General features: G+C 45.4%; 1 protein-coding gene across 12 annotated transcripts in view; it reads left to right on the forward strand.

The window, feature by feature from the left end:
* Positions 1-19133, forward strand: part of PPP1R12B (protein phosphatase 1 regulatory subunit 12B) — a 205943-nt gene that overhangs the window by 178079 nt on the left and 8731 nt on the right. For 10 of the 12 annotated variants that reach the window (XM_077902508.1, XM_077902511.1, XM_077902510.1 and 7 more), the window contains 5 exons: positions 4834-4850; positions 8117-8261; positions 9360-9464; positions 12937-12990; positions 14155-14205. In XM_077902508.1, coding sequence (XP_077758634.1) covers positions 4834-4850; positions 8117-8261; positions 9360-9464; positions 12937-12990; positions 14155-14205 — 372 coding nt within the window. The remainder of the gene's footprint in view (positions 1-4833; positions 4851-8116; positions 8262-9359; positions 9465-12936; positions 12991-14154; positions 14206-19133) is intronic. The other 2 variants (XM_077902509.1, XM_077902512.1) reach the window with 1 other exon arrangement.

The following is a 19133-nucleotide window of genomic DNA, read 5'->3' on the forward strand; positions in this document are numbered from 1 at the left end:
CTCTCCACATTCACTCAGGAGTCTCCCTGCAGGGATGGCAGTCAGCTTATTAGAATGAGAAGCAGTGTCAGGATAACAGTGAACTGTGCTTAGTTTGATTGACAGCAGGATAAAAAGGGGAAATTGAAGTTAAGTCTCTACCAATTCAGAACCTCTGCTCCTTTTACCCAAGACACCCAAACTTTTCTCTCCCTAAATCTAACCAGTGTTTTTCATCAAACACCAGATTATCTTGAACATCAAGCCAAGCAAAACAATGGTTTCTAGAGGTATTCCACCCATGAGAAAATGAGGAAGTGTGATCTAAGGTTTTTATCAGAAGCTGGGAAATTGTACCCTAAGTCCTGTATATGTTTTGTTTTGTTTTTAAGAGAGAGAAAGGGTGGCAGGAGTGCGAGGGAGAGGGAGAGAGAATCCTAAGCAGGCTACATGCCCAGCCTGACATGGGGCTCAACCTCAAACCCCTGAAATCATGACCTGAGCTGAAATCAGGAGTTGACCGCTTAACTGACTGAGCTACCCAGGCGCCCCATCTCCTGTATACTTTTAAGCTGGCTTGCCTTCCAGCCCTATGGGAACACTCCTCATAAACTAATTTCTATTACGATGAGAACATCATTGCCTTTAGAAATCCCAGTTGTCTTCCTTCTTTGATACCGTTTGTGTTATGGCAATGTACTGCCTCTACTGTATCCACATCTTGATTCTTGAAGTTTATATGCTCTCCTCTAATTGGCTGGGTTGACCTTCCCAGGACATAGCTAAGGTAGCCCTTGAAAGCAATAAAAAATAAAGAAAAAATTAAAAACCTAAGGAGTCCAGATAGCTCCAAAAGTCAGGTAAAAGCAAGGGGCAGGGGGTTGGGGGGTTGGGCGGCAGCAGGGGGGGAATGTCAGAGGGAGTGAGGAAAGATCAAGGATTAACTTGCAAGTCCTACTTTCTCTCCTCTCTGTCTCCCCTCGTGTCTACTGGATCACTCATCACCTAGACATTATTTTTATTAAAGTTCACCCCAAAATCAATTGATAGCACAAATCTTAACATGCCTAAAAAAACAATGATGAACAGTAGACTATGATATTTGCTCTTGGTTGTTCCTGGGCAGAAATCAGGGTCATTCACCAGCATCTCAAGTGGCTGTAAGACACATCTCCTGCCGGGATGCCTATAGGGACAAGAACTGGTATGGCAAGCACACATTTGAGCACCCTTAGCATTACCTTCCTCTCCATGCCGTCTCTGGAGAGATTGTTTTAGGCCTCTTGAAAAGCCTATGGAATCTACCTTTTCATATCCAGGAACTTGACTGCTGCTTGGCAGCTCTTACCTTTTTTTTTTTTTTTTTTTTCTGTCTTTAAGTGTTCATGTTTTATATCCACCTCCTCAGTGGAGGCCAGACTGTATACACAGCCATACTATACTGCCACAGATCTGTCTGAGAACTTCCTTAGGGGTGATGACAGGGCAAAAATAGCTTTATAATGTTTTCAGGTCATTCTAAATGAAAAAGGTTAATTATATGTCATTCTTATAGGACTAAATCAGTAGAATGATTAGCATACTTTGATATATATATATATATATATATATATCCCTGATAAAATCCTGATTTACTTGTCTTAGTGAAAAGAACACCGTTTCTTCACTAAAGAGATAACTGCCAGAGTCTATAGGGCAAGCAGAACTTAAAGCTCAAGACATCTGTAGCTAAAATCTTACCCAACAAATGAGTTATTTACAAAGGAAATTAAAGCATTTTCAAGTGAAGCCCCACAGTTTAGCCATAACAAAGTCAATAAATGAACATGATTTGTCAGGAAATTCATCGGGTCTCAGTCGGTGTACACCGTGTGAGGAAGGCTTCTGTTGTAGTCCGGAGGAGGCAGAGCAGTTTGGTTAAGCAGGGGTCCTCCTCCCTGCCGGAGAGGTGGTGTGGCATGTCTGTCTTTGGAGAGACTGATAAGAATGGTTCTCCCAAGGCGGTGGAGGGGGGTGGAGGAGGTGGGGATGGGGAATGGTCCTCCTGGATGGATGATGAAGTTTGAAAAAGTTAGCTCTGCCTAGAAGCAGCAAGAGAAAGTAAGTGGTCTCCTAAATTGTTAAATTGTTGTTTCATTTGCTTGCCTGTGACCTCAATTCCCTGAATCAAAGGTCCTATGTTACCACTCTTACCAACATCAGCAGCCAGTATAGTATTTTTCCACCCAAAAAGGGAATGGGGGAGGGGTGCGGGGCAGGACAGGAAGCTGACACTTTGAGAATGTACCTCCTCGCAACTATCACATTTAATTCTGACCGTGAGGGTATGTGGTAACTTGCTCAGGGTCACGTAGCAAGCTGTCGGAACAACTGGGGCTCCGCTTCAGCCAAGGACATCACACTCCTTCCCGGAAACAGTAGCGGTTTGGTTCAGTGAGTCTTTACCGAGCACCCGTCATGTTCTGGTCCTAAGGATGTGCCCGGGAGTGCGTGTGTGTGGATCGCAGGCCAGGAGACCTCCCCCCGTAACAACGTGGTTTTTTAAATGTATGTGTGTATGTCCTTGTGTTTCCCTCACCTTATCTTCTCAAAATTCATGACTTTTAGGAAGCCTTCATGGGTGGGCCCGCTGGTTACCCCTCTTCTCTCCTTAGCACTTACTCACCTGTTGTCCCACGTTGCTTCGGACGAGCTTGTTTATTATGTTCCTGGTGCTCTCCCTGCTGTCGTGCAGCTTATTCTGTTTATGCTTCCTTGGTGCCTCTTCTGCAGGGCTTTGCACACAGTGGGTTCTTTTTTTTTTATTTTTTTTTAAGATTTTATTTATTTATTCATAGAGATGCAGAGAGAGAGAGAGAGAGAGAGAGGCAGAGACACAGGCAGAGGGAGAAGCAGGCTCCATGAAGAGAGCCTGATGCGGGACTTGATCCTGGGACTCCAGGATCACGCCTGGGGCTGCAGGCGGTGCTAAACCGCTGCGCCACCGGGGCTGCCCACACAGTGGGTTCTTAAATTCAGTAGACCCTTAACATTTGCTGGTACGGAGTTCATTCGTAATTCATGAATCTTTGGCATGTCACAATTTGTAGTTTTCCTGGGATGTGAATTTGAATTCACCCAGATGCCTTAAAGGCTGGATCTTACCACCAAGCTGGCGAGTGGGGCAAAGCCAACAGTCTGGCATCTCAGTTTTACCTGAGTAGACTTGGAGCATTTTTATACATTAATTCTTGAGAAGCGATTAAAATGCAGTTTCTTTTTTTTGAAAATAAGCTTCAAGCAAGAGAAAAAACCTTAGTTAATGTTGAGAAAGTAGTCATTGATAGTGTGGGCCATGCATATGACTCCCTGAAGATCGGTTGTAAATGAGAGACAGGGAAATTCCTCAGTTCCGGGTCTGTAAGTTTTAGGATATTCAACTCCAAGTGTATGAGAATGCTAAAGATACACCATATACTCTTCTTACTGGCCTCCTCATCTCAAGTGGGACACATCCTCACATTAGAAAGCCTTTGTTCAAGTCCAGTGGTGCTTGACCAGGGCTGTACAACAGAAGCACCTGGGGGACTTTTATCAAAGTCCTGCAGGATATTACTAAAATTTTTTACTTACTTACTTTTTACTTTACTTACTTAAAAGATAAATATTTTAAATAAATGTATTAAATCACCTAGGGGATATTTATTTAAAAAAAAATACATGTAAGAAGGCCCTACTCTAGACCTAGAGGAAGAGAATCTCTAGGATTGAGATTGGGATGTATACATTTTTGAAAAAGCACATGAAAGAATTCTGATGAATATACTCCTGATTTAGAGAGAGAATTCCTTTCAGCAAATACTTCTGGACAGCCTTAGGGGGTGGGATATATTGCGCTGTCGTGCTGTGTTGGTTGACAAACCAGTGGCTTCCAGGAACCATTTAATGCTTCTTCAGCAGAGCAGTGTCACTCAGCGACTCCTCAGTAGTCAAAGGATTTATTACTCGTTTTGTAGATTGTTGGACCTTTGTTTCTCTTCTTCCTTCTTTTGTGTGTCCTCTAGGACTTTGTTGCTCTTCAGTATCTCCAAAGAGAAAATAAGTAAATATATTCAAATCACCTGAGTTTTTATTTGCCTGAGTTCTTTGGGGGGAGAAAAAAAGGTGGAAATAAGAGGGTAACAGTCATCTATGATTCTTAAAAATGTAAATTATCAACATAATCATTTTTTGTTGTTTACAACCATACATAGACCATTGATAGATAACCAAGCTTATGATTTATATCTACATCCTTTCTTTTGAGACCCCAGAGTACTTTCTTCTTTTCATTTGCTAACCACCATCCTAGGGACTAAGGTGGGACTTCCCTGCTCCCCACACCCTCTGGCCACCTTTCACTACAAGTCTAGGCTAAAGCCAGGAACTGTCCTGAGTTTTAATATTTTTAGTTTGCAGTTTCACTGAGGGCAGGGTTGGGGGTTTGTGAACTGAAGGAAGTTAATAGAATGTATATTGAGATCCCGAGAGGCCAAATGCCACACAGAAAATCAGTCCCTCCTAGAAGACAAGGCTGGTTTGTTAGTTGGGTGGTGGTGGATAGGGGTGGGGGTGCGGTTTTTTATCATTTTATAGTTTGCTGACTTCCAGTTAAAAAAGATGCTCTCCCCAAAGTTGCAATCTACTGAGTCAATGAAGATGAGCTAAATAGCCTTTTGTGTAGTCAGTTGAGTTGCTTTTCTTAAATTACACCCATATCTCCAACTGTGAAGTTGAGACATCTGATTTGAAAAGTGCATTTATAAATGGAAATAATAATTATCAGTCCCTTGCTAATGCTTGTTTTGTTTTTGTTTTGTCTCTTCCTTTCTCTAGCATGAAAGACTTTCTAGGTAAGACCTTTCCCTGTTTTATATGCATGCTTAATACTTGTGAGAAGTGCATGTGTAATTAAACTCAGCTTTAAATCATGTACTCATATTTCTCACTCCTTTCCTTCCTTTTCATTTCCTCAGCCACCACAGTAGTTCAGACTTTTATTATTTCCTGCCTAAGTTAATGCAGTAGCTTCTCAACTCACCTGCTACCTTCAGATTCTCCTCCCTCCAGTTCATTTTGTATGCTTCCACCACATTGATTTTCCTAAAGCACCTACCAGGCACCGTGCTACGGAAACAACATGAATAAAACACTACCCTCACCTTCAGTAAGGGCCAAGGTAGTCGTATGGACAGGTATTATGAGCAAAGAGAAGAGGCCATTAGCCTAATCTGGTTGTTCACGGAAGACTTGCAGGGTAGATGCCCAAATTGAGATTGAGTTTAGATACGGTCATTTAATAGTGGAGCTAACACGGTTCCTTCTACCTAGATGGTGCTCTGTGATAATTTACTGAATGAGCTAAAGACCAGTGTTGCAACTGCTGAAAAATTAAGGAAGCAGATCATCAGAGTTTGGGGGAATGATCGTTTGTAATTTTTCACCTAACATTTGAAGATACAAAACTGATCTTCCTGAAGAACAGAATAGAAAATAGTAAAGATTAAGGAGCCGAAAGTATGAAGCTGTCTCCCTTTCCACCATTCCTCTGATAGAGAAGTTAAGAAGAGGTTGAGGGGAAATGTAGTTATGGGATAACATTGGGCAGATGAGTCTTATAATCTGTTTGATAACTGAGCTTGTTCTACCTTAATAATATATTCTAAAACGTATAAGCTTGCATGGGTTCTTCCTCTGCTTACCCTCTCACCAGGCACGAGCTGAAGATAAATAATTTACATCTAACCTAGCAGAAAATTAGTTTTGTAAATGTGATAGAGACTGGTATTTTGCTATAGTTAATTTTTTTGAATTCTGTTATATTATAATGGCCATTTATGAAAAGAGACTTTCCCTATAGACCTCAAAATATGTTATAAAAACTAATGCTTAAAACAGCGAGATACTAGTTCAAGAATAAACAAAGATACCAATGGAACACAATAGTCCCCCAAAAGTCACGTGTATCAGATGATTTTTCAACTCTGGGGGGGAAGAGTTATTTAATAAGTGATCATTGGGACAACTGACTGTTTGGGAAAACACATCCTTCCCTGAAGCCATACCAAAAAACAAAAGCAAAACCCAATTCAAGATGTATTACAATTTTTTTATTACAATTTTTAAGAGAAAAAGATTTTACTACAAAAGCAATAGAAGAGAATATTTATAATCTTTATATAGGAAAGACTCTCCCAGGCACGATACCATAGGGGAAAAATTGTCAAATTTAGTTATATAAAATTTAAAATCTCTGCTAGTAAGAGACACCCTAAACAGACAGAAAGTAAAGTGAGAAAATATATGTGCAGCTTATGTTAGATATTTTAAAAGCCTTGCTATATAGGATGTTCCCACAGTATAACAAGCAAAAGATTAACAAAGGCTATGAAGAGACAATTCAGAAACAAGCAATCAAAGATACTGAACCTTCCTAGTGATCTACAAATATTAAAATTAATGACAATGACCTGTTTCTCCTATTGGAATAGAAAGGATCTAGCTCTGAAGGACAGTATAGCAATACATATATCAACATTTAAAATTACACTTACCTCTTGATCAAAAAGTTCTACTTCTAAGATTTTATCCTAAGAACATAATTGGACAAATGCTATAACTAAAAGTTATAGACAAGTCTTCTCACTGTAGCATCATTTATAGTAGCTAGAAAGTTCAAAATAATACAGGTTTCTGTCAATAGAAGATTAAATTATTATACAGCCATACAGTAGAAGACCGTGCAGTCATTTTTTTTCTAATGAGGCAGATCTATATCTACTTACATAAGATAAGGTGAGATGCTTCCGGGCGTAGTGATAAGTGGAGGGAGGAGGAGGAGAGTTAGACAACAGCATGTATTATCTGGTTTTATTCATAGAAATATATATTTTTTAATGTATTTATGTGTTTAACCTTTTGCAAGGATAGAAGTAAAGTGTTAATGGGGGTTATTTCTCAGGCAGGATTATGGAGTGACTTTTACTTTCTGTTTTAGACACTTCGGCACTACTTAAGCATGTATTGCTTTTGTAATCAGAAAAGTCAGTAAAGAGGTTTCTATTTACAAAATTTTTTTTTTAAGTGTAAGAAGAAAAAGTTGTGAAGAATGTTGCAGGCCTTAGCATCGCTGTAAGACCAAGTCGCTAGGAACTCTGCCTCTCCCCCTCTGTGTCCTCCTTATTGCTCCTTGACTTCCTCTAATACTTACTTCGGCTCCCCCACCCCCAACTTTGGCAATAGCTACCACAGGACAGAGCCATCAGATGGAAGTTCCACAGCTGTGACTCTGTACACATCCCGGGTCGGGGATGTAGAGCTCTGCAAGGCTGGTTTGTACATAGCAGTTTTATGTGTGCCACACTTTCGTTTGGAAAGAACAAAGTCTGGGAAAAATGTAAACCACTATCAAGGAGCAGGATGATCATTACACTAGTGTAAACGGATCATCAGCTGAGAGGCCCTTCCACTAAGGAGCTCACTGCTCCTGGAAATGAAGCCACCATCAGCTCTCAGAGCTCAACTGCTGGAAGATGTAGCAATCCTCATCACAGGCTAACAGTCGCAGTGTGGACTGGGGAACAGAGGGTAGAAAAATAGCTGTTTGGGCACGGCGGTGGTACCCTGAAGTGAGATTCCAACTAACCAGCAGTACACCTAAAAAACGTAGCCCTCATTGCCACCCCCTCCCTATCCACCCTCCAGCTCAGAACTCCAAGTCCATATGTTTCTGATTCATTGACAGTTCATTGGAATCATTGTCTAAGAGCCATTGAGATCCAAGAAACTTCTTTTAAAAGCACACTCTTCGAGGAAAGCTGTTGAACCCCAAACTAATTTGAAAAGCTCTGAGATTTAAGTCCGTCCATGAATCCAAACAGCCAGTTTTTCATGTAAGCTCCATTCTTGGCAAATGACAGCCTCCTCCTCCAAGCCGGTGCAGCTTAACCCCAAGGTCCAAGAATGCCGGCAGAGGAGATTCAGGGAAGGAATGTGCGTTGTTTTTGGCCAGAGTTCTTAAGGGCTTCTTAGAAAAGGCGTAAACTACCCTGAAGCATTACCTTCTCCCCCATTTCTTCATTCTCAAAACCAACATTTACCTTCCATGTATCTGCCACAGGTTGGAATCAGGAGGTAGTAACCCTACAAGCAGCGATTCCTATGGGGACCGGGCCTCAGCAAGAGCCCGCCGGGAGGCCCGGGAGGCCCGCCTCGCCACCCTGACCAGCCGCGTGGAGGAAGACAGCAACCGGGATTATAAAAAAGTAGGCTCCTTGGGATCCCTGGGTGGCGCAGCGGTTTAGCGCCTGCCTTTGGCCCAGGGCGCAATCCTGGAGACCCGGGATCGAATCCCACATCGGGCTCCCGGTGCACGGAGCCTGCTTCTCCCTCTGCCTGTGTCTCTGCCTCTCTCTCTCTCTCTCTCTCTCTCTCTTTCTGTGTGTGTGTGACTATTGTAGATTTAAAAAAAAAAAAAAAAAAAGTAGGCTCCTTTTGCAACTTTTCTGTTGTTGGGCTACAACACATAAACTTCTCAGCCTTTTCCCCAGTGTAGAAAAATAAGCCTAGTTCCCATGAAGCAGTAAATAGTAGCAACTAATTTCTTTCGAGCTTCTTGGTCTGCTCCACCTCTTCCTCTAATGTCCTCAGTGCAGTAAATGTACACCTCGAATCAGATACTTAGAGGTATAGGAAAAAGTAAAGATCGACAATTGTAGACAGGAGAAATAAAAGTAGTGCTGTGTGTCTGAGCCCAGAGAGTCATTTGTAGACAGTGATGTTATTAACAAACACATGCTTTTACTGAGGACCTGCCAGTGTCAACCAAATACTTCTTGGTGATGGTACATGATAATCTGGTTTGGAGGGAGTTGAAAACATCTTACAGTTCATTTCCTTTGGTTCTTGCAGAGGAGTACCTAGCTCCAGGGGCAGACTTGAAGGCTTCCCTTTCAAGTGCTGAGATGCTGGGGGAGAAAACCATTTTTGTTAATGAAATGTTTGTTTTGTTAATGCTGTGTTAAGCAGAACTTGACTAAAATCGATATACACACTAGATTGGCTCTAAAAAAAAAAAAAAATTATCTTTGTATGGGGAACCACAATGACTACATTTCTCCCCGGAGATTAGTATTTTTGAAGTTGGAGCACCATTCTATTCGTGTTTAGCACCTGGGACTTCACCAATGTTAAGAAGCAAGAACCAATTGGCCGAATGTGTTCTGTTTCCTAGGCTTCCTCCATCTTCTCCGTGTGCCCCACAATGATGATTTGGGGGGGGTTCTCATAGGATGAAACTGCATGAGTGCTAATCCTGGGAGCCCTGCCTCGTAGGTGACCCGATTCTCTTTCCCTCCTCTCAGCTCTACGAGAGTGCCCTGACCGAAAACCAAAAACTGAAAACAAAACTTCAAGAGGCCCAGCTAGAGCTAGCAGATATAAAGTCCAAGCTTGAGAAGATGGCCCAGGTAAGGGAGAAGAGGAAATAGGGTGGGTGGCAGGGGGAGTATGAGGAGGCAAGGTAACCTAGGGGTCAGAGATGGCAAGTGACATGGAATTAAGATTGGCCCTTCTCAGAGACAGAAGACAGAAGCCCTTTAGATTCTAATTTGATTTCAGGGTCCAATTAGCATTTAACTTAAAATGGAAAACCGATCGTTCAGTGAACAATTCCTAACATCCTGAATGCTAATAATTAATATTATGGATTATCTACTTATTTCTTTTTTTTTTCTTTTTAAGATTTATTTATTTATTTATTTATTTATTTATTTATTTATTTATTTATGATAGACATAGAGAGAGAGGCAGAGACACAGGAGGAGGGAGAAGCAGGCTCCATGCCGGGAGCCTGATGCAGGACTCGATCCTGGGACTCCAGGATCGCGCCCCGGGCCAAAGGCAGGCGCTAAACCGCTGAGCCACCCAGGGATCCCCTATCTACTTATTTCTTAGTAGAAAAGTGTTGACCAGCATCACAAGATTAGTCCTAGGCAATGTCTCCTGTCTTGATCATCATGTTTCAGTTCAGTTTATCTACTATCACCTCCTAGAGAGAGGAGCCCAGTAAACCCAGTGCAGAGAGATAGCAGATTAGCCCAATAGAAATAAGTGGCTTGTGTGGGTCGTATAAGAAATCAGGGTCTGGGGCGCCTGGTGGCTCAGTCAGTTAAGCATCGGACTCTTAGTTTTGGCTCCGGTCACGGTGTCAGGGTCGTGAGCTTGAGCCCTGAGTCCAGCTCTACACTGGGGCCTGCCTGGGAGCCTCTCTCCCTCTCCTGCCCCTCCCCCTCCTTCAGGCTCTCATGCTCTCTTTCTCTAAAAAGAAAGAAAGAAATTAAGGAACAAAGGTGTTATTAGAATGTGCAATCAGGTCCCAAAGCCCAGGTTCTGTCCCGCAGCATATGTTACCTCCTCAAGCCACCACCATTTTCCAGCCTAAGAATAGAGTGTTAGTGGCAAACAGACCAGATAAACCATTTCCTCTCACTGCCAGGCCTGATTTAATTAGGCGGTGCTTTAGAGGGTCCTAGAAGCAATAACCTCATCACCATTGAGACGAACACTGTAGCCCAAAGCCAGAGCAAGTGCTGTCTTGCTTGGTTATTGCTGAGTTAACAGGAAACTTATTGAGTTATTGCCCTCCCGGAATGCCCGGGGACTCAGAACTTTGAGAGCTGAACTGACATAAAAATGGCTCTTTACTGGGAAAGCATAAATGAAAACTAGAAATGCCTGGTTGTTCTGGCCATATGACATAATCCAAAAGCAAAGACTAAGATGCTAGGACCGTACGGTGCAGAGGACACGGTGCTCGGGGAGCAGGGCTGTTAAGTACCTCGGAACAGCTTGTGGCAACCCTCCTGGGATGGGATGGGATGGGATGGGCCAGCGCGTGGAAGACAGCACCCCAGCACTCGCCTGAGACTTCCGCAGGACAGCCAGGACACCGCGTTTGCCAGAGGGCGCGGCAGGGTGCCCAATGAAGGGCCTGGCCCACGGCTGGTAGGAGGCTCCCCCTCTGCCTGGTGGTTAGAGCTGAACGCGGTTCTTCCGCTGCGGAGACTCACTGCCCCAGAGTGACTCAGTGAGACCAGGAAAGTGGGTCTCGATCCAGAAGAAAATCTATATGCATGCGCATGAGCACGGCAGGGACAGACCACATAAACCTCAAGGAGGCTTTTCTGGCCCGCAGCGTTCCCGGGCAGGCAGCGGGTCTCATTCACAGGACACGCTCAGAAGGTGCCCAAGGCGGACTCTTACTCTGAGTGGTGCCGTGAACTGACAAGGATTAATTAATACAGATCTTGGGCTGCTTCTCATCAGGAATCACTGGGGCTATTTTGCAGAAAATTGCGGAGCAGCCCTATGAGGATCCACAAGAGGACCCGATTTCACCTGCTCCCCACTCCCGCCAGAAGCACTCTTCTGACAGCACATTTTTTGACCTTTAGGGGTTCTTGGCTTTTCCACCGGCTTGTGCTTCGGAACAGTGAGCAGCCTAACAAGCTGCTGACATTGGCTTGCACGGAGGACACTGAAAATAAAATCAGCCTTTGCAGTCACTGGGGAGCAGGGTCTACTTTCTAGCCAACTGCTTTGCTGGGTGTGTCGGAGTACACTTAGTTTTGCCAAATACAAGTTACTGAAATTCAGAAGAAATCACGGTGCTGCAGAGCAGTTCTCTGCTGTTTACCACAAATGGAGCTGCCTGGCCCGACCGAGAGCAGGGCCTGTCAGCCCCACACGTTGTAGGGAGACACTTACCACATGGACACACTCAATGTTTTACATGAAAGGTCCACCCTAACTCTTCGGGGGTTAAGATTTAAAAAACAAAACCAAACCAGTTCTTTGGTTCAAACAAGCCAGCTAAGTCACTCTGTAGATGTGAACTAAGTGAAAATCGTGAAATCAAAAAAAAAAAAAAAAAAAGAAAGAAAATCGTGAAATCACGACAGCTTCTGTGCATCTCAGGCTCAGGGAGAGAGACCACGGAGGATATAAACAAGCTCCAGGGTCTACTGCTGCCTTTTTTTCTTTTCCTTCCACTTCGTAGTAGATTCAGTGTAAAGGCAGATGGCCATGGCCTTCAGAACAGAAGGTGAAAGCCCAGGACAGGAGCCAAAAATCAAGAGTTTTACTGTTAGTTCCAGCTCTTCCTTTATATTCTGGAAAAAGAAACCCCTGCAAGAAGGCCAGCATACTTTCTATATTTATTAAAATTTTTTTGTGCATGGTACCAATCTAAATAAAAATAATCACCCTGCGTAGGTAAAATGTCTATTAAATGTGAGAAATTCTACAATGCCAAAGCCAAAAGGAACTCACGGTTCATTTCCATTCCCTATTTAAGAGTCACTGCCCGAAGTTATTCTACTTTTGAGCTGTAGTGGCTAAATCCCTCCCTTGGCCCTCCTGTGAAATGTATAGCAGAAGTCAAAGATGTTCTAAAATAAAATTCTGATCTTTTGTTCAGATAAAATCATACCCTGCCTGGAAGCTCAATATACAAAACAGATAAAAGTGGAACTATTCAGTTCAAAGTAGGGCAGATTGCGCGAGGGGGCTCCTGAGAACCCCTGGAAGCCCATCCACACATGAAAACGACTGCTTTTAAAAGAAAGTCGCGTCAGTGCCCAGAGCAGAAAAAATAGGAGTGCAAAGGGCTTGCTTGGAAGTGTGTCGTGGGGCTTGGACACTCACGTTCATGAGTCTCTGGTTTTCACAGAAGAAAGCCACTTCTCATGCCCTCTGGGTTATGGGATCGCCTCTCTGGTGTCTACCAGAATCTGTGTGCTGGGAGCCTCTGCCGTGGCAAGAGCCCAAAGCCCTGACATCTATCTCTGGATGTCCCGACGGCGGAGCTAAACCAGACTGGGCATCCCGCTGACCCTGAGACAACCCAAGTGACCGCTGTTTCTTTTCAATTTGCACTAGCAGAAACAAGAGAAGACCTCTGACCGATCATCAATGCTGGAGATGGAGAAACGGGTATGTGTGTGCTTCTCTCCCCGCCACCCCCCACCCTGGCCCCCGTTCCATCTGAGTCTTTCTCTCTCACTTTGTTGTTCATGCCAGTGGAAAAAGTTTGTCTTAAGAAAGCAGGAGTCCTGCCACATTCCATTCCCGGCTTGATAATAAATTCTTTTTGTGTGATTCTGGACAGCAATTTGATTACTAGTCCTTTTGGCTTCTTCAGATGGTCCGTACTTTTCACTTATTCCAGCCTTAGGGTGGGAAGGTCCTTGGAAGGTCACCCCATGCACTGGTTGGGTGCATAGCAGACCTGCACGCACACACGTGCCCAGGACCAAGGTCTCTTTACCCTTCCTGTCACCTTGGACAAAAAAGGACATTTTCAGGAGGACCCTCTGCCGTTGATTTTGGGCTCCTGAGCTGAAATATGAGCCAGCAGAGTCTTCCACTCACTCTGACAGGGGGTGGTGAGGGGGCATTCTGGCTCAACTGTTGACCTCCCCCTGACTGCATTCAGAATATTTTTCTGGGATTTGACGTTCTTGGATTGGGAAAACTCAGATTTATTGATGAACCCTAGCTGCGATTTGAACCCCAGAGGTTTAATATGTTCCCATCTCTCCTGTTTAATTTGGAAAGCAGCAAAGTTTTACATTTTATTTCCTTGGCCTGTAACAAAACCTCCTTGGTATCTCAGCTAATCAAGGAATCTCTGAGTTCAGACTAAATGAGGAGTCGGCTGCTGGAAGAGAGAGGGGGAGGGGGAGGGGTGCGGTTTCCTCCTAGATGATACTTCCCCACTCACCATCTGCTCCCTATCATGGTAGAAGCAGCTCCTTAGGAATTTGGGGGGAGCATTACAGACGATAAGGATGCCTCTTCCTAATACAGAGCAAGGGCCCTGGTCACTTGCAGTCATTTGAAATTCCATGAAATCTTCAGCTTGCGCAGAATGGCGATGGCCCGACCATTTGCTTATCTTCTAAATGTCTGATGGGAGATTTAGGTCATGTGATTTCTATCAGTGAAGTAGTTTCATCACACAGATCTGAGCACTCAGTCCCCTGCATGAGGTTTGCCTGAGACGTGACGCTGCTGATCACATGGCACCTGGGAAGCAGCATTTTGACTCCCCTCTAAACCCAGTAGATGTTCAACAGTCTCATTGTTTCTAAACAGGAGAGGCGAGCCTTGGAGCGGAAAATGTCAGAAATGGAAGAGGAGATGAAGGTATGGAGAGATCTCCGTCCTCTCTGTGTGCGCCCATTCTCCAAGTGCCTGCCAGGACTGGGTGACTGAGCGTAGGCCCACCCTTCCGGGTCTCCCCACACACTCAGCCCCCTCAAGAAGCGATGTGTGAAGAGGAGCTGAGCCTCTCTCCTCAGCCATTTCATAAGTGCTCTCAGATCACACAGCATCCCCTGTGGGCACCCCACCGCCCTTCTGGGAACCAGTGCTGCCTCTGGTTTCAGGGGAGGTGTCTGGCTGACCTGAGACAAACCTAGGTTGAACCTCTAAGATTCTCTTTTTTTTTTTTTTTAAGATTTTATTTATTTATTCATAGAGACACAAAGAGAGAGAGAGAGAGAGGCAGAGACACAGGCAGAGGGAGAAGCAGTCTCCATGCAGGGAGCCCAATGTGGGACTCGATCCCGGGACCCGGGGTCACGACCTGAGCCGAAGGCAGACGCTCAACCGCTGAGCCACCCAGGGATCCCAAACTTCTAAGATTCTCTAAGCAATAGCTTTGTCCCCAGGGGCTGGATGAAAAGGCTAAGACAAGGTTGCCCCCTCTGCAGGCCTCACATTAGGCGCCTGGGGAAGCCTGAACATGGCCAGAGACCTTCCTGCCGGGTGCACCTCCCTGTCTCAGCCCCTTGCCGGAAGAGCTGTTTGAGTCATTCTGCAGCAGAATGCAGATTGGTTCATACATCGATTTCCTGCCCCAGTCCATTTCCCCAGAAGTCCGCAGTAATACTCAGCACTCGCCCACTAGAATGAGCTCAGGGCTCATGCCTCCAGTTATACTCCATGGCTCACTGCTTTCCTCTCCTGCACCGTGACCGGCCTGCAATGACCATCATCTCCATTAGCCGCTGTAATGAACAGCCGCCACCCTGGGCAGCTTTGAGTGCTAAGAACTGACAGTCCACCCAGAAGAGTCCGTTCCCTGCTGCGGAAGGGGCATGCGAGCGGTAGGGAGTATAGAGCTTCCCGGGTAGCCACCTGGATGGGATTCGGGAGCACCTGAGCCCTGCAAGTGCATGACGCCACACGCCCGTAATCACCTAGGGCTTTTGCTGGGCCTTGGCTTTTTTTTTTTTTTTCTTCAAGGATCTTATTTTACCAGATGTCTGTTACAAAGCATTCATCTGGCGAAACTCAGGTTTCTTTGCCTGGGAACCAGAGCACTGGGGTAGTATGAGGCAGATCCCAGGTCTCCTGTGAGCAAGCATCCGTAATATGCAATCGGAGCACATTAGGAGAGACGTTTATTACAATGGCCAAAAAAATTAGGTTATTTACTGAAAAAAAAAATCTTTCTCAGGACCTGACAAGGCCCCAATTTACACAAGATCCAGCACTCATAGTGGATCTTCTCATAGTCCTGTTACTCTTTATAATTCCAGAACAAAGGAGATGTGCCCTGCTCTTGAGGTCTTACAGTCACGGTTCCAAGGCTGTAACTGATCATAACTGATCACATTCACATAGAATTTTGAGTAATACCTACTTATATCTCCAGAAAGCAGCACTAACTTCTTTCAAGTTGATGTAAAATAGCAAGAAGTACAAATAACAAATGGTTGATTCTCCTGCAGTGACGACCTCCCCCTTAGCATCTCCGTCTTCTGCTCCTTCCAGACCCACCTGGCCTACCACACAGGTGTTCACTCCCACGTAGAGCAGTGTGCTAGTAGCGCTAAGCAGTTGTTGATGAATCCATCTCCACTGCTCTTGGTTGTTGCACTGGGGGTTTCCTCCATTTTTGAAACTCCCTGAGTGATGCCATCTGTACTCTACTGTGAGGCAGCTGTCCGTGATGCTCATTAAGGAATAGCCTGCATGCTGGTCAGGAGCATGTCAGTGAGGCCAAAGCTGGTGCCTTCTAATGAGTACCCAGGACCCCAAAGCCAGCCCAGACCCACTGGTCGTGGAACTCTGCACCACGTCCACCCTGGCCCACGCACAAGACCCAGAAAGTCCCCAAATGGAGCAGTTGAGTCCTTCTGTCCTCCTATCCCAACCCTAAATTACTGGGCATGAGAGCCCCTTCCAGGGTTCTAGTGGCTCCCAGTCCTATGGTTTGAGACAGGCTTACGTATTTTTCTCTCCCTACCCTATGAGGTTGTCATTTCCTAAACTAGGTCACGACTTCCTTTCTTTCCTCAGTAGAGGAAAGTAGTACATGAAGGTGTTTGCTCTCTCAGCCTTAAGTCATTTACCAGCCAACTTCAAATTCAGTTGTTTAAATTATCAAATGGAACCAGATCCTGAGTGTTTAGATCTCAAAAAACAGGTACACCAATTTGAAGCTGTTTTTGTTTTTGTAGTTAAAAAAATGGACCCATTCGGTCAGTTGCCATTGTTCTCCATCACCAACTGCAAAGCCACATGGAGAAGAAACACCTGCAAGTCCTAAAGCCCCTAAACGCCCTTTGCTCAGAGCAAAGCCCAACACCAGGTTTCCGCATCGTCCAGCTCCCCTAGAGGGGAGGGGGCAGGAACACCACGCCACGCAGCCAACACCTTGAGATAGGCAGAAACTCCCCATATGTAGATACAAACATCATGAAGCTGCTGTCGCTGGCCTTCAAGGAGCCTTGTAAGCCGCTTGGGTAGCCTTCGGGCCTTCCCTGGGGCCACAGCTGACGGTAATGAACATCTTGGGAGTGGTCAGTGGTCAAAATCTGTGCTGTAGGCAGCCAGGCCACCTGGGACCCAGCAGAGCCGCGGGCCGGTTAGCCCCTGGCCTGTTGTCCATTTGGTTTATACAGACGCTCAGACCTCTGGGGCAGTCAGTAGGGAGCAGGTCCTCCAGGGACCCCCGAAGATGCGGTAGGTGCTGGAGGACACAACGTGACTCTGGCGCCTGTTCTCGTGACTCTGGCAAATAAAGTGCCAGAGCCAGGTTAAAAGGGGACCATGCGTCGGGCTCCCCCAGATGTACCGAGGCTCTGTGCTTGTGACATGGGTGGTGCCTCCCTGGCCTTACCTGAAGGGTAAGTATTTCTGAGCTCTGCCCAGGACAGACTGCGCTCGGATCCTGGACTGCAGTGGGATTCCGTGCCAGCCCCTGACAGCTGTGCATGTCAGCGCGAGCCGCTGCTCTGGGGCTTGCCTACCTCCAACCTGACGACATTCCTGCTGCACCCTCCATTCAGCCTCGGCCTCCTTCCCAGACCCTCGCCCTCCCTCTCCCGGGTCCTTGCATGAGGGGCCCAGCAGCCACTCCCCTTTTAGATTGGTCTTGGAATTTTTATTTTTACTTACTCTGGAAATACCACTAGTTGATCCTGCCCTCGCCCACCTTGCCCTGTGCCCTGCCCTCCCCTCCATCTCCTTACTGTGCCTTGTTTCCAGTTCTGTTCCCTATGGAACATTCCATCAGATTGTTTCCTGCCTCTCTCCCTCATGCTGTTAGCTTCCAGATTCTTCTACCTCGATCTGCTTGTACTCACATGTTAGATGGAATCATTTTCATAGTTCGTGTCATTAACAATATTCTCTGGGAGGCAAGGACCACTCCATATAATGACAATGATTATGTTGAAAGCTTTGGTCCAACGTCAACACCAAAGAAGGGTGAGAGCCAGGGACTTTCCGTTGGTTCTTACGTTTGTTCCCTGCCCATTTCTTTAAATATTCCCATATGCTGCACCATGATCTCCTCTGATCCCAGTCCTCTCCATGGATGAGATGCTTGCAGAGGGTAAAGAGCATTGCCTGGCCCCTGCCCTTCAATGGCTGCTCTACCTTTTTCCCAAGGTGCTCATTCTCCCTCTTTGGGGAAAGAGAGATTCAGCAGTTTGTCTCTGCTTGTTTTTCGTTTTCACTGTTTTTTCCCCTTCATGCTGCCTTTCATTTTCTTGCTTCTTCACTTCCAACTATGACCCACTAATCCTTCATTTCTATCCCTCACATCCATGTGGGTATGAGAGGCTTCTCTCTGGTTTGTCGTCACTGTCATCGACAGGATTTTTCATCTTCCTCTATGAAGCCCCATTTGCATAATAAAATCATTTCCTCCTCCCAAAGAGCTGATGGTCTTGGTTATGGGGTCAGTACAGATGACCCCTTAGGCAAGGACAAATAACAGTAGGCAGGCCGGGGATACAATGCCGTTTAGTGAAGTCTTTAAGGTCCTTTATGGGCCACAAGGTATTAGGAACAGTGTCTGTGGGCTGTTGTTCTGTTCCATCGGTAATACTTACAGATAGGTCTGAACTAGTACATCATTCTAACCAATTCTATTATCTTGGACATTTATGATTTCTCCAACTTCAGTGCACAGCTGTAATTTTCAGAGTATGAGTGTGTATGTTGTACATGTTGTAAACAGCTGCCAGCCTCTTCATGAGCTGCAACAAAGAGCGCACGGTTAGCTGTGAACTCCATGATGCACGTAGTCATACAGCAGGTCAAAGGCGAGGTAGCAGTTCTTGGATCTTGGAACAAGCCTCTGGACTGCAGAGGAGAACCAGCAGGGTTAACGAAGCATCATCCTACCAAACAGGTCAGAGCACCGTGCAGACAGCTGCCAGTGTCTTGTCTTCGTATGTGCCACTTGAACCTTCTAAACAGTGCATGCCTTGTACAGGTACTTAAACAACAGGCCCCTCTTTTGTTTTCCTTGTTTTATTTATTTATTTATTTTGAATAAGAAATAAAAGAAGGACCCAGAAATAAAAAGAAAACACAAGTACGAGTAGGGGGCCAAGTATGGGGACGAGAGGAGAGGAGGGAGAAAGGAAAGGGCCTCAGCTGGATTTAGGAACACGGAGTCCTCAACTCCAGGTCCACTGACGATGAAGAAGGGCCCCGAGGCTCGGGCTGCACCGCGCTGAATCAGCTCAGAAGGCCCCAAACTGCGTGTGGACTATGACTCTCAGAAGTGCTCCACATGCGCTGCTTGAGAGCCTTGTGGTGGTGTCCAC

Source organism: Canis aureus, chromosome 6, assembly GCF_053574225.1.
Source record: "Canis aureus isolate CA01 chromosome 6, VMU_Caureus_v.1.0, whole genome shotgun sequence".
In the NCBI taxonomy this organism is placed as follows: Eukaryota; Metazoa; Chordata; class Mammalia; order Carnivora; family Canidae; genus Canis; species Canis aureus.